Source organism: Leuresthes tenuis, unplaced genomic scaffold (genome assembly GCF_036924035.1).
Source record: "Leuresthes tenuis unplaced genomic scaffold, fLeuTen1.0.hap1 SCAF_23, whole genome shotgun sequence".
NCBI classification, from domain to species: domain Eukaryota; kingdom Metazoa; phylum Chordata; class Actinopteri; order Atheriniformes; family Atherinopsidae; genus Leuresthes; species Leuresthes tenuis.
In genome coordinates this window covers 21,997,741-22,010,848 of record NW_027325377.1, presented here as the reverse complement: position 1 = coordinate 22,010,848, position 13,108 = coordinate 21,997,741, and the positions used below count along the sequence as shown (strand labels likewise).

At 39.4% G+C, this 13,108-nt stretch overlaps 1 protein-coding gene across 1 annotated transcript; it reads left to right on the top strand.

Annotated features, from left to right (window-relative positions):
* Window positions 1-799: 799 nt before the first annotated feature.
* On the top strand, window positions 800-10,201 carry sypl1 (synaptophysin-like 1). Its single transcript, XM_072377652.1, has 6 exons — window positions 800-846; window positions 965-1,156; window positions 6,187-6,305; window positions 6,414-6,618; window positions 6,737-6,928; window positions 8,542-10,201. Exons 2-6 carry the CDS (start codon window positions 1,085-1,087, stop codon window positions 8,671-8,673), a joined length of 720 nt encoding a protein of 239 aa, XP_072233753.1. The 5' UTR covers window positions 800-846; window positions 965-1,084; the 3' UTR covers window positions 8,674-10,201.
* Window positions 10,202-13,108: the final 2,907 nt, after the last annotated feature.

The window sequence follows — 13,108 nt, the reverse complement described above, 5'->3', positions numbered from 1 at the left end:
GTTAAGCTGTCTGTTATGTCACAGCAGTTCATCAGCTGAATTCGGTGCCTTTTTATGCTTCGTGGATCAGTGCTGAGTGGCTTTGCAAAAAAAACTAATTTCTCTCAAAATGGTCAAGGACTGGGCTATAAAAATGAGAATGTCTGGCACCTTGGAGCTCAAATACAAACATCATGAACATTTAACTATTATTAATAATATATACTTTTTTATGTTAAAAGAAAACATTAACCGTGGCTGATTATTTTAACTTATCACTGAGTTAAGGCTCTTTCTTTGTGTTGAGGGAATTCTGGCTTTCCTCTGAGAGTCATATGACTCAGTCAGCAGCAAAAAAAGGCGTTTCATGCAGCTGCAAACTCAGCAACTCGGTAAGGAGGAGTAAGTCTCCATGTTCTTGGGGTTCTGTCTGTTGAAAACTGAGTGGGACTCTCGATACTTTCCTTTACTCCAAATTGAGTCGACGACAACTTTCTTGCGGAACTGAATCTTCTGTCAATTTGCGTGGGTTTTTTGTGGTAAAAACCCACCAGTTTATGCTGCAGCTGCACGATATTTTAAGGTCTTTGTGGGTTTTTTTTTTTTTTTTTTACGTGGGAGGAAAAACAAAATTTTCCTGCTGCAGCGTTTTTGCATCTGGCATCATCTTCCTGTAACCAAATACACATGACGCGTACTGAAGGGAAGTTTGGAGCACTTTTACGCGCTGTATCCGCTGTATCGAGCGCGCATCACCGAGCAAAGAGTAGAGGGATTCGTTTGCTCAAGCTCCACTGAATAAAAAAGTCAAAAGCTCACCAGGACAAAATATATAATTTGAAAGTTCCCTATCAAGTTGTGTTTTGGGTGAGTAGATCCTCAAGGCTCTCTTTTCTAATTTAGTTGGTTTAAAGTTGGCTCGCAGAACTCCTCCCAAATAACTCGAGGTTGTCATTTTTTTCTCCACTTTTCTCTTTTTTTGCAGCGGTAGCAGGAAAACCACGTCATTCTGTCAAACGACTCCCACTTTTTTCCTCCCCGTTGGACCATCATCCACTGTTTAGGAAAAAACTGGATAAAGACTTTGGATCTGAATCTCACAATCATGATGACGGGATTTCGGCTCAACCTGTCGCCCCTGAAGGAGCCTCTGGGCTTCATAAAACTAGTGGAGTGGGTAAGTTTGAAGCGCTTTCTTTTTCTTTTTTTTTTTGCTATTATATGTCATTCCCAGAGGACAGGGGTGGTCCAGTCCCTTCTTGAGTCTTGGATTTTCTCTTTTCTTTGCGATTTTCACCTCCTTACTGAAGAAAGAGAAAAAAAACCTCACAAGTAATCTGCTTTAGAATTGTATAACCCATGTGGCTTCACGGAATTTCTTGAACTCTTTGACCTGCTACAGCTTGAGCGTTTTACACATTTTACTTGCATAAACTGATAATTGTTGATAATTCTTCATGACAAAAGAACAATCTGAATGAATATATTAATACTGTGTATATTATGATGAATATACTTTCTGACGAGTTTTAAATGCAGGCCTTTAAATTGTAACTTTACTCCGCTCGTGAAAGTTACAGTTACATCCATTCAAGTTGGATTTTCTGGTTGCACGGACCTGACCTTCTGACAGCACAGTTATAGATTAATGCACCCCTCACCAATAATTTACTCACCTCTGAATTACTGTGACTGCCTGACTGATGGTGAAACATTTCAACATGAACTCGGTGTGTGTGTGTGTGACTGGAGAGGTAATGCAACCGTTTCTTGTTGAAAGTCCAGTAATCAGTTGTGCTCCACATAAGTGGGTCAGAGGAATGCTGTGTCGGTAACGCTGCTCAGCCACAGTTTCTCTCAGCTGTTCTATTTTCTCATAATGCACTCGCACACATCCAGAGGCACAGAGAAGCAGTAACACTCAGTCATCTGACTCAGGACAGGGCTGAGTGTGAGTGCGTTTCAAAGTGTTGGCTTTATGTAACTCTTATTTGGGTGAAAGATATTGACTTGCCCACGAGGGACGAAATGATTGCTTGCCTGCACACAGAAACACAACAATACATGGATACTCCTAACCCACATGATGTTACCTATCAGAATAATCAGGCTGAATTTTCTTTGATGTGATGATCATAAATAGAACTTCTTTTAGTTTTTCAGCAGCTTTTTCAGATAAGATGTCACTCCAGACTTTTGGTAATGGGAGCGGGCATTTTAATTCATGGCAATTTATCATCTGTCTGAGGTCCTGTCGACCCAATCGAGCCTGAATTCAGAAAAGGTGAATAAATCACTTTCCCCAGGTGCAGCCCTTGCAACTCCATGCATTTTGTAACAGCTATCTTGCTATTCAGCTGTGGTTTTCAATGATGAATTTAGAAAAATTGAATATATAAAGTGTAGCTGCAGTCAGCTCAGCAGGACTGTGTTATGGCAGCTTGATCTGCAGCTTCCCCAGTGCTCAAAATAATTTATATTATTCACTCTTTTTTTTAGTTTGTTTGTTTATTTGGTAAGGTCAGAAACGTGTGCTGTGTCCATACTCGTGTTGGGAATCGAAACTCAAGTGCAAGTTGAAATTGATAAGAAAATACCTGGTGCCTGGTAGCCATGGAAAGAATAAGAAGAGTTTAAATTCTTCTTATCAGTTCCCGATAAGACAAGTCCCGAAGGGACCGTGGAAAGATCCCTATGTAGGCTCGAAAATCTCTCACCTGATAGGCTGCTCTTTTGCAAATAAAAGATAACTTTCTCTGAGGACCTGTGTAGCTCATTTTGTTGTGTCGACTGAAATAGCTACATAAATAATGCTCTATGTAAGGAAATTGGAATCGGAGTTGGTCATTTTTCTAAATGATTCCCAACCATAGTTCCAAAGCAGTTGCTGAAATAAAATCTCACTTCCCGTTTGAAGACTCTAAAACCATCTGGTTCCTTTTGTGAATCTTGGTCTGAAGATGCCTGTGCCAGTTCAGGTGGAGATCGCAAAGAAAATGGGGCTTGTGAACATTTTATGAAGGTTTTGATAACATTCAAAATGGCATTCGGTTCAGTTAGGCTCACATGTCTCAGACCTTCCACAGAGCCTCAAGTGCTCAAATACCACAAACTATTTTTGTGCTATAAAATGGGTTTCCAGGTCCATGTACAGAGATTAATTTTGATTAATCATAGCATTGCTGAGATGACCTCATTTTCTGTTTGGCAGCCACTCTATTGCATTAATCAGTGTTGCAGGACACTTTGAGCTTGTCTTGATTGAAAAATCCAACTGTACCTCATTCATGAATGTTGGGCATAAGGTTAAAGAGTTACAGCCATAAGAGCACCTCTGACTTCAATCCATTAGTGGTGCAACAGAGCTGAAGGCACAGAAGCTAGTGTTTCTTGGATGTCTACCGCATTTACCAAAGAATCGATTAAAACTGAGTTGATACGTTTAGTGTAATCGTTCTAGAAAACAGATGTGCACAAGAAATTTTACAAAGCATCTAAATAAAAGGCAGAAGGTTCATGAAAGAGTTTCTCTGCTCGGAGAAATGTTTAATAACCAGCACTGTTGTTGTAACTTAAGTCGATCTCACTGGCTGCTCTTTTTTAAATGAATCCTTTTTGTCCCCAACACCCGTCTACCTTGAAAAAGGTTGAATGATGTCTGTGAAACGGCTCTCTACTTGGTAAATAATTGCCTTGGCCCAAGCTCTCATACCTCCCTAGATATTATCTTCTTTGAAGTAATAAACAGGAAGGAATGTTTGATAGAACAAATAATGCGTTGCCTGCTCCGTCCTGGCTTTAGGCTTTTAGGTCAGACTTCCCTGGATGAAAGACTGCTGATGATTTTATTTCTAACTCTATTTCCAAAATTGATGAGAGTATTTTTTCTTACTTACAGAAACTTCTTTTTTTCCCCTCAATAGCTTCAGGGTGTTTGCATCTAATACACAAGTGCGTGTTTTAAAATCTGTTGCAGATTAGTTGCTGTGTGCGCAAGTTCCTCTCTCTGTCTCACAGCGTGAGGAGTTTCAGTAATATCCATTAACTTGTACAGAGGAAGCTGCAGATGGCAACAAAAAGAGCCGAAGGGCTGGCAGGGTACTGCAGCGTGTTCACCATCTTTGGATGATATGCGAGAAGGTGCCACCAGTACCCCTCATGAGGTCATAACTGTAACACTGGAAATATTGTTAAGTGATCAGCTTTCCTGCCAGTATTTGTGCTCTCTAGTACTTATGCGCTTATTAAAAATGTAAACGGACAGAGTAATATAAACTTTGTGTGTGTGGGTGTGTGTGTGTGTTTGGCTCACGCTGGCCGTTAAAGTTGTTCACGCTGTGGCCCCCGTGACCTCTTAGTGGAAGAGTGACAGAGTCGGGGAAACAAGAATGTGACAGAAGTAGCTCACCGTGGTTTGCAGCCAGAAACACAGGAAGTGGCAGAACGTGACATCTGGAGAAACATCTGGAGAAAAGCCGTGACGTGTGTGTGTGTGTGTGTGCGTGCGTGTGAGTGGTTGTGCACATGTGTGGTGGAGTCTTGTGGTGTGAAGCTGAATCGTAAAAGTCAGTTATGCTGATGAAATATAATTGAAGAAGTCAATTTAAATTGTTTCTTGTAAATGCTTTGATTGGTGTGTCTTTTTAGATTGCAGGGCTCGTCATTTCCATGTTCTTTGCTTAATAATGCAACCCACTTCATCCTTTATCGTCTTGGATCTTCTGCCTTTAATGTGTTCAGGACCACATTCTTTGCTTTTAGATCTAAATTTGTAAAGTCTTGTGTGGCTCTTTTGCTCCCCTCAACACTGACGCATGTTTTAGGTCCTTTTCGCGACTGAAAAATCCAAACTCGGCTGTATGTTTGCGCAGGAATATGGCCTAAAATGTGGATAAAGATGCTCAAATTTCAGAAAAGTTTTATTTTATTTAGTGGTTAATGATCCAGTGTTTCGTATCTGAGTGGCAAAAGTATGTGAGCTTCTAGAATGTCCTCTTGTGATCAGTGTGATGTCTAATCCTCACGACACAGGTTTTTAAAAGTGTGCCAACAAAGGAGATTTTTGACCTTATAAAAGGAGCTGTTGATGCGCCTCAGGCTGCTGAAGTTTACAGAACTGCCTCTTCGGATTGTGTACAGATGGAAGAAATTCAAGCTTGTTGGCAGTTATCGTTTCCAGGAGTGTTTAACCAGCACAGATCACTGTTGAGTGTATTATTATCTGTTAGATCACAAACCAGGCTAACTTCTAAGGAACTAGAGGCCCCTCTCGGTGTTCACAAGTTCACCATCAGGAGAACATTGAACAACAACAGTGTTCATTTCAGGAAGGAGAAAGAGGCTTCAGTGTTTTTAAATCACAGCCAGAGACTTCTGGCTTATCCCTGTGATCTTTTGTCCACAAAGTATCACTTGTGTTTCAAATAAAAAAGAGAAAAGAAAACACTGCATTCTAGGATAAGAAATATATCCCATCTCTGGAACATGGTGATGGTACTATAATGGTTTGGGACTGAATAAGCTCCCTCAGACTGTGTCATCAGTCCCGCTTGCTAGGATTTATATTGCATATTTTCATGCTAGGTCATCATCAGTGATGGTGTTAAGTGATATCAGTGAGAATATGAATTAGCTTAATACCCAAAGAATAATATGACTATTTTTGCTGCTTTTGGATTTAGGGTAGGGTTGAGCTTAGTTTCAGCCATCATGACTAAAAGAATTTAGTCTGTGTTGGTTTTAAAGAGAGCATTAGCGTCACATGGTCGACACGCTGAATCAGACGCTTTTCTGCAAGAGCTGAATGGAAGCATTAGCAAGAGCACATTTTTAAGATGGCTGACAATCTTTCAAGTTATGTCAGTTCGGAAAATGATCTAATTAGTTGTAGAAAAATGCTTCATGTTGTTGTGCGTTCTGTTTTCTCAGAATTGTATTTGTTGCCCACTTTATTGTCTGTGGGAATAAACAGAATTCATACAGTTGATGCAGGGAGGATTTTAACAATAAGTCATTTGAGAGAAGTTGGTTTGCATGAACCAAACAATTAGTCATTCAGTATTTGTGGTTTCTGCTTATTTGAAGATACTATCACCCCATCCTGTTTTCTGGTATCTTACGTTCCTTGATTTTTGTGTTATTTAACAAGCTTTTCTCAGGTCCGTCTCATTTTCCTTCTGCCTCATGCTTTTGTGTCTGTGTAAACAGCTCACAGCCATATTTGCTTTTGGAAGCTGTGGTGGTTACTCAGGGAGGAACATCATATCCATTTTCTGTGATAATAGCAAGAATGAAACGCTCAATGCCAACTTTCACTACCCATTTAGGTAAGTGACACATTTAGAAAATAAATTAAACCAACAATGATTAAAAGAATGACTGTTTTAACCTTTGTTCTTTCTTCTGTTTGACATCCTTCCTTGTATCATGGCCAGGTTGAGCCAGGTCCCTCTCATTGGGGAAAACACAACTATTTGTAATCACTCTGTCTCCACGACACACTTGATGGGAGACTCAGCCTCTTCAGTGGAGTTCTTTGTAGGCATCGGTATCGTCTGCTTCCTGTACAGCATGGTAGCTCTGCTGGTTTATTTAGGCTACATGCATGTCTATAAGGACTCAGATTTTGGACCAATTTTTGTGAGTATAAATGGAAAAAAAAACAGGAAAACACCAAATTTTTAAAGTTTCATATAAGAGTTTGTGGATTGTGTGGGATGAGAAACAAACAAGCCAATGTTTTTGCTTCTTTTTCCAGGACTTTGTGATCACAGCAATCCTGGTCTTTCTGTGGCTGGTGTGTTCGTCTGCCTGGGCGAAGGGCCTCCAGAATGTGAAGGATGCCACAGACACCGAAGGCATTAGTGCCACGCTAGCACTCTGCAAGGGCAGCAACATCACCTGTGAGGTTACAGAGTTTGCCAGCATGCGGACCCTCAATGTCTCTGTGGTGAGGAGAAATACAGATCATCATCGCAGAGCAGAACATATGGGCTCATCTGTGTCTGTACTGCGCAAGTAGTAGCGAAACCCATGCAAGTCATACATTCTGATCTATGACTCCACAGAATTAGCCAATAGAAAGCAGGAAACATGTAGTTTTACAAAACATGCAAGCAGCATCAGTTCTGCCAGTGGCTCATCCCCCTGTTTGATATAATCCTACACTCACAGGCAGCACAGCTAATATAACTCCCAGTCATGGGACACAGAGCATAAACGCTTTGATTGGTCTCCTCAATTTGTGTCACATTACCTCAAGTTATGATTCAAAGTCCAAATCACATTTAATCCTTTTAGCCACTCCAGCATCAGGATTTAGAGACGTCAGTAGGTCTGTTGGTCCAGGCTGAACTATCTCAACTATAAGAAAGTAATTTAATGGTTTGCCATGATGTTGGTAATCCCTTGACCTTTCCTCAACTACTGTCGTATTTCAACATATATGGATTGTAATGAAATTTGCAAAAACTGCAAAACTAATAACCTTCCTCTGCATTTCAGCATGTTTCAGGTGATAAGTTGTTAGCACACAATGTGCTGCTTACACATTGAATATGCTAGATCAGGAACTAACATCATAGTTAAATACTCAAAATGCATTAAAAAAACTCACATAGGATGCCCGGACATAAACTACTGGTTAGTGAAGCATCAAGTTGGGATTTTGGCCGTTGCCAAATAGATTTTTTTTTAGAGGAGGACACGTTGGCTTCGATTTATTTTTTTTTGGGGGGGTGTCTGTTGGCTTTATATCCTTTATATACTCTGTTGCGTCAGCTAGCATTTTAGCATGTTGATCTTGGCCTCTGCAGAGATTGATATCAACTAAAGCTTATGATAACTGTTTCCCTTCAGCAGTTTGAGGGTAAGCGTAGTAGCAGTCTCCCTGACTGAAATAATTCAATTAGTGTTGGTTTTAAGGAGAGTATTTGAGTCACATGAGCTTCATGCTGAGTGTCTCCATACTTTCTGAGATCTATGGCAGCATTCGAGTAATCATCATTTTAGCAATGGGGCCGGTGACTATTTTACTTATTCGTGTTTGCAGATCAAGTAAGTCAAACATAACTTACTTGATCAAACATAACATCTATGCGACATCCATATAACGAGTGAACGGGGCTTAGACGATGCAGCCTCTAAATAAGGCATTATGTGTCTTTATTTCACCAATACTTTAAGACGAATGAATGAATGAACGCGTACTACTGCACTGTTAGTTCATAGCTGCAATGTTGTTGTTATTGGCATGAAATAAAGACAGATAATGCCTTATTTAGAGGCTGCATCGCCTAAGCCCCCGTTCACTCGTTATATGGATCTCGAGGAATCTAAATATCTTCCGAAGGACGCCGACTTTCACTAAACTTTTCTCGGTGAGTAGATAAACGTATTTCATGCCAGAAATATGGTCTAGGTTTAAAAATACTGGAGTTCCCCTTTAAAGTGGGTCATTCTCAATTAGTTTTTTTTTACTAATATGCAATAACTTTTTTTTTTTTTTAATCCTGCTTTATCACAAATTTCCCTAGTGTTAATAATGGCTTTGTGTTCTTTCAGGTGTTTGGCTACCTCAACATGTTAGTGTGGGCGGGCAACGCCTGGTTCGTGTACAAGGAAACTCGTTGGCACTCCCAGAAACTGGCCTCCCAACCTGGATCTGGAAGGCAGCAGGTCCCTGCGCCAATCTAACATACGTCCAGCAGCACGCAACCGCACGTTCCCGCTTAGCACAGACATTGACACGTACACACCGCACATGGAAAACACACTTTCACCACACACTCACACACTTTCAAATAAGCAATCCGGATGTTTTGAAGCATAAAATGCTCTTTGAAGACGACGACAGACAAAATGAAGGTTAGACTGATGGATTTGAGCCGTACCAGCACAGAGCTGAATTGGCATTTTGCAACGTAAATATTACTCCTTATACATTCACAGCGTACTAAAACAATTCTGAAAGTATGAATGCGCATGTCCACTAAGTAGTCCTGTGAACCGCAAAGCACCTCGGTGAGAAGATGGTGTCACAACAAAGGTTTAATGTGCCTTTATCTATTTTTTTCTTCTTCTTTTCACTGGGTTCTACTATAGCAACACCAATACAGTTTGTATGCCAGATCCTTTTAGACATTTCTTATGCTTTATTAAACAGATACATGTACAAATGTGCTGAATGAAATGTCAGCTTTATAGCATCAAACTGAACTCAACAAGGACCTTTTAGATTTAAAACTTCTTCTGCGGTGACAGTTTTAAGACAACTATTCATATCATGACTAATAGATCAATAGTAAATTCTTACTTTCAAAACTTTCATTCATTAACCGATACAGTATATGTTATACAGAAAAGAGAAAACCATTGTAATTTAGGCATGAAACTGGCCTTTTTGTTGAAATTTTGTGCACATTTTATGTATTTTTGGCTCAAATGATGAAAGTGTTTCACCATCTAGTGGCAGATGGCAGGTAGTGCAATGTCTAGACCAAACCTAACCCTATAATCCTAAAAATCAATCTTATTTGGGGTTCTTTTACACTTGAGGTGCTTAATATGATTCTTTAGTGTTCTTGGTTTAAGCCCGTGAAAAATACTTGAGATGTTGAAACTTTACAAGTTCAGGAAATGATGCTGCTTCGTGAGTGCAGCCACGCCTTCTACCAAGGTACCTGTTTAAGGACGAAGCTTCCCGTGATTGTGTCCTTTTTTTTGTGTCATCTTGTTGAATGTAGTCATTATGTTCTTTTTACCTTTTCATTGCGACTTTCGTCATTTAGTTTTTGCATATCTGATACTATTCTGCCAATGTTTGCCTTTGTCTATCTTATCATTCTTAATGTGACACCAAACAGTGAGCTGGTGATGCCTTTTATAAACCTTGTCATATTTTTCTATTGTTTTTCACTTTTAGCATAATGTAGATGGTTAGTTTGATTAGTTTTTGATTTTATTTTCTTTGTTTTCGGGTGATGATGTAAGTTCCTTTAGCTTTACCCAATGGTGAAGTTAAATGACACAGCAAGTGTGTGTTGGGGGTTATACTGGTCATGCCTCCACATTGTTGTGGCAATCATCATCCGATGAGCAACAGATAACAGTTTTATGCATTTAATCCACAGAACTGTCCTATTAAAGAGAGACATGTACTTTCTTGAATGTGACAAGCACAATTTCAATGTTTTTCAATAAAGATTAATGTTTTTTGAATTGATTGACCTGATCATCTAAAAGATTGTGGGTTTACATGCATACAGTGGAATAAAATCTGTTTTCATTTAGTTTCATTCCACAATTTTACATTTCCTTCTGTGCAAATGCAAGATTTTGCAGTACACAATATCTGAAAAGGATTTAGCATTTAGTTTGAAACACACCTGTATCTGTTTCAAGGTATTCCGGCCCTTTTTTTCCTTCTTTAATTTATTTTTCATTTTATTTTCTCAAAACCAATAAAATGGCCGGTGTGGAGAGTAAAAAAAATTTAACTTTTTTTTTATCTTCTTGTGACATTCTGGTTGGTCCTATGACCACAGAGATCACTGTGGAGAAACAGTGACTGAGTCCTCTTTTTTTTTGAGTGAAGAAAAAAAATACGATGGCGAATATTTTTTTTACAAAATGGCCACATTCAAACACAGATCAACGTGTGATGGCACTGTATCTGGGTGTGAATCTGTTCTAAGAAACTAATCAGTGTAATTTCCTCACTCTCACTTAAGGCTATCATTTCCTGTTAAGCTCCACCCTGCTGTGTCTATACAGCCCCCTCTCTGAATCAGCTTCTAAAGATGAGTGTTGTCTGATCCTGAAGCCAGTTGTTCTGTTTAGGTTGCTCAATTTGCAGTGCAGTGAGTCGATGTGTTGGAGAGTAAAAGCTTGGCTCAACATTTTGAGTTTTCATTGTTTAATTGAACTGCTTTTCTCTGGCTTTTGGTTACCTTGCATTTGAAATGCAGCCTCTATTTTCAGCCACTAGAGGTCAGTGTGGTACCATAACCTTCAGCTGCTGAGCCACAAAGATGAAAATAATCCTTGTTTTTGTTTAAACTAGGTGAATTAGAGGGGATTTAAGTATGTAAAGTTGATCACTTCTATGATAAATGGGTGATTTAATTAAAAATCTCTCCAGATTAAAGTGGGAGAAATTCCTGTTGTCAAACTCCGTCAGCATGCCTTTATTCCTCAGCAGCTGTTTTATGGGGGAGTGTACTGTTCTATCCATCGCCAGGTCAATGGTTGTGCTCTTCCACCTACTCCTAAAGTGACTTTTGGCAAGATACTGACTGTATACTGCATGTATAGATTGTGAAGCGCTGTTTGAGTATGCGTGTGAATGAGTTAATGCAACGTTAATGCGTTTTCGTGGTCAGCAATGCGCCTGTTTTCACAGCCAAACATTGTGCATGTTTGCTTATAGAACCTCCTTTAGCAGCAAGGTTCAGACATTCCTTGTTGCTAATGAGTCCTTCTCAATGATGATGAGGAATTTCACAACATCACTCCCTTTACAATACTTTCTCAACCCTTTCATATTTCTGGGACACCTTCATTGGGAGCCCACTTCAGGTCCTGCTACAGCATCTTTGATGGGTTGATATCAGGAATCTCACTTTATAAGACATTCACTTTATTAAACCATATTTGATATACTTGATGATGATGATGTATGATATCAATATACTTGGAAAGCTGTCTTGTTGCATCATTCAACCTCTACTGAGCTTCAGATCAAGGATAATCCTGATAATCATCAGTGAGATTTCAGAATACAGCTTTGAATTCGCTCTTCCTGCAGGTCATTTTATAGAATAGAATAGAAGTACTTTATTCATCCCAAACTGGGAAATTAGTTTACAGTAGCAGCATTTACACCGAGTGAAATAGACATGAAAGCACCTACTATTAAGTAGTAGTATACACAAAATGTACAATTCAACCTTTAAGATTGTAGTTACAAATAAGATTCAATTAAAAAAAAATATATATATATATATATACAACAAAATGTGCACTTGTCTGGTATTAAAGTCTACTAGTAGCAGTTATTGAACATATGTATTACTGAGCAGTATGTTTTACAGAAAATATATCTAAAGTGCATATAGAGAATAATGACCAGTGCTTTCAGCTTTTATTAAATGATTTCCTGTATCTGTCCCTTCGACAGCGGAGCTGAAGCAGCCTGTGTGAGAAGGTGCTCCGCTGTCTGACCACGTTGTGATGGAGAGGGTGCTGATTATTATCCATAATGGACAACAGCTTATTCAGTGTCCTGCTCTCCACCACGATCTCAAAAGACTCCTATCAGTAGCAAAGCAACCGCAAACCATAATGCTCCGTCAACTGTGCTTCACAGCTCGGATGAGGCTTTGGTGTTGGAGAGCGGTGCCTTTCTTACATCTGAGTATTTTTACTTAAAAGTTCAGGTTCAGTGTTACCTTTCAAAATAACTCAGTCTTATACTCTGCTCAGGAATGAGTCTTGGTCATGTGGATCACAGATCGAGCTCCCATTCGAAAACAGGCGGTGCACTGCAGCAACCATCATTTCTTTTTTATGCCTTCATGGCAGCATTAACAGAACAAACCCCCTCTTTGAATTATTTTGGGGTCGTCAAATCTCAAAGGATGAAGTTAGCAGTGATAGAACTGACCTTAAAAAGGGATGTGGACTTGAAGCTGGTACGATAAAGTAGTGAAGAGGGTAACAGCCTCTCCAGACAGGAGGCAGACCACAGTAGCTTCTCTGGAATCCCACATATTATTCTTTTTTTCTTGTCTTGTGGTTTGCACAATTTTTTTTTTTGTTCTTTTGGTGGTATATTATTGGTTCATTGCACTAATTTCATCGGTCTTCTTTTGCTGGTAAAAATAATTTTGTAATCTTTTCCAGATTCCTGCATCTACGCTTGTTCTTTTGAGGTTGTGTGAAAGTTGGCAGGGTCAAGGGATGGATCACCAACTGATCTTTTTTGAGGACTTTGGATGCTCTTATTTATAGGAACCAAACTCCTCATCTGTTCTCTTCGATTGCAATGCCTGAAACATTAGCATGGAGGCTCACACGTGTAAATGATTACTCTTTGTGTTGCATAAAAACACAAAAAAAGTACAACTGT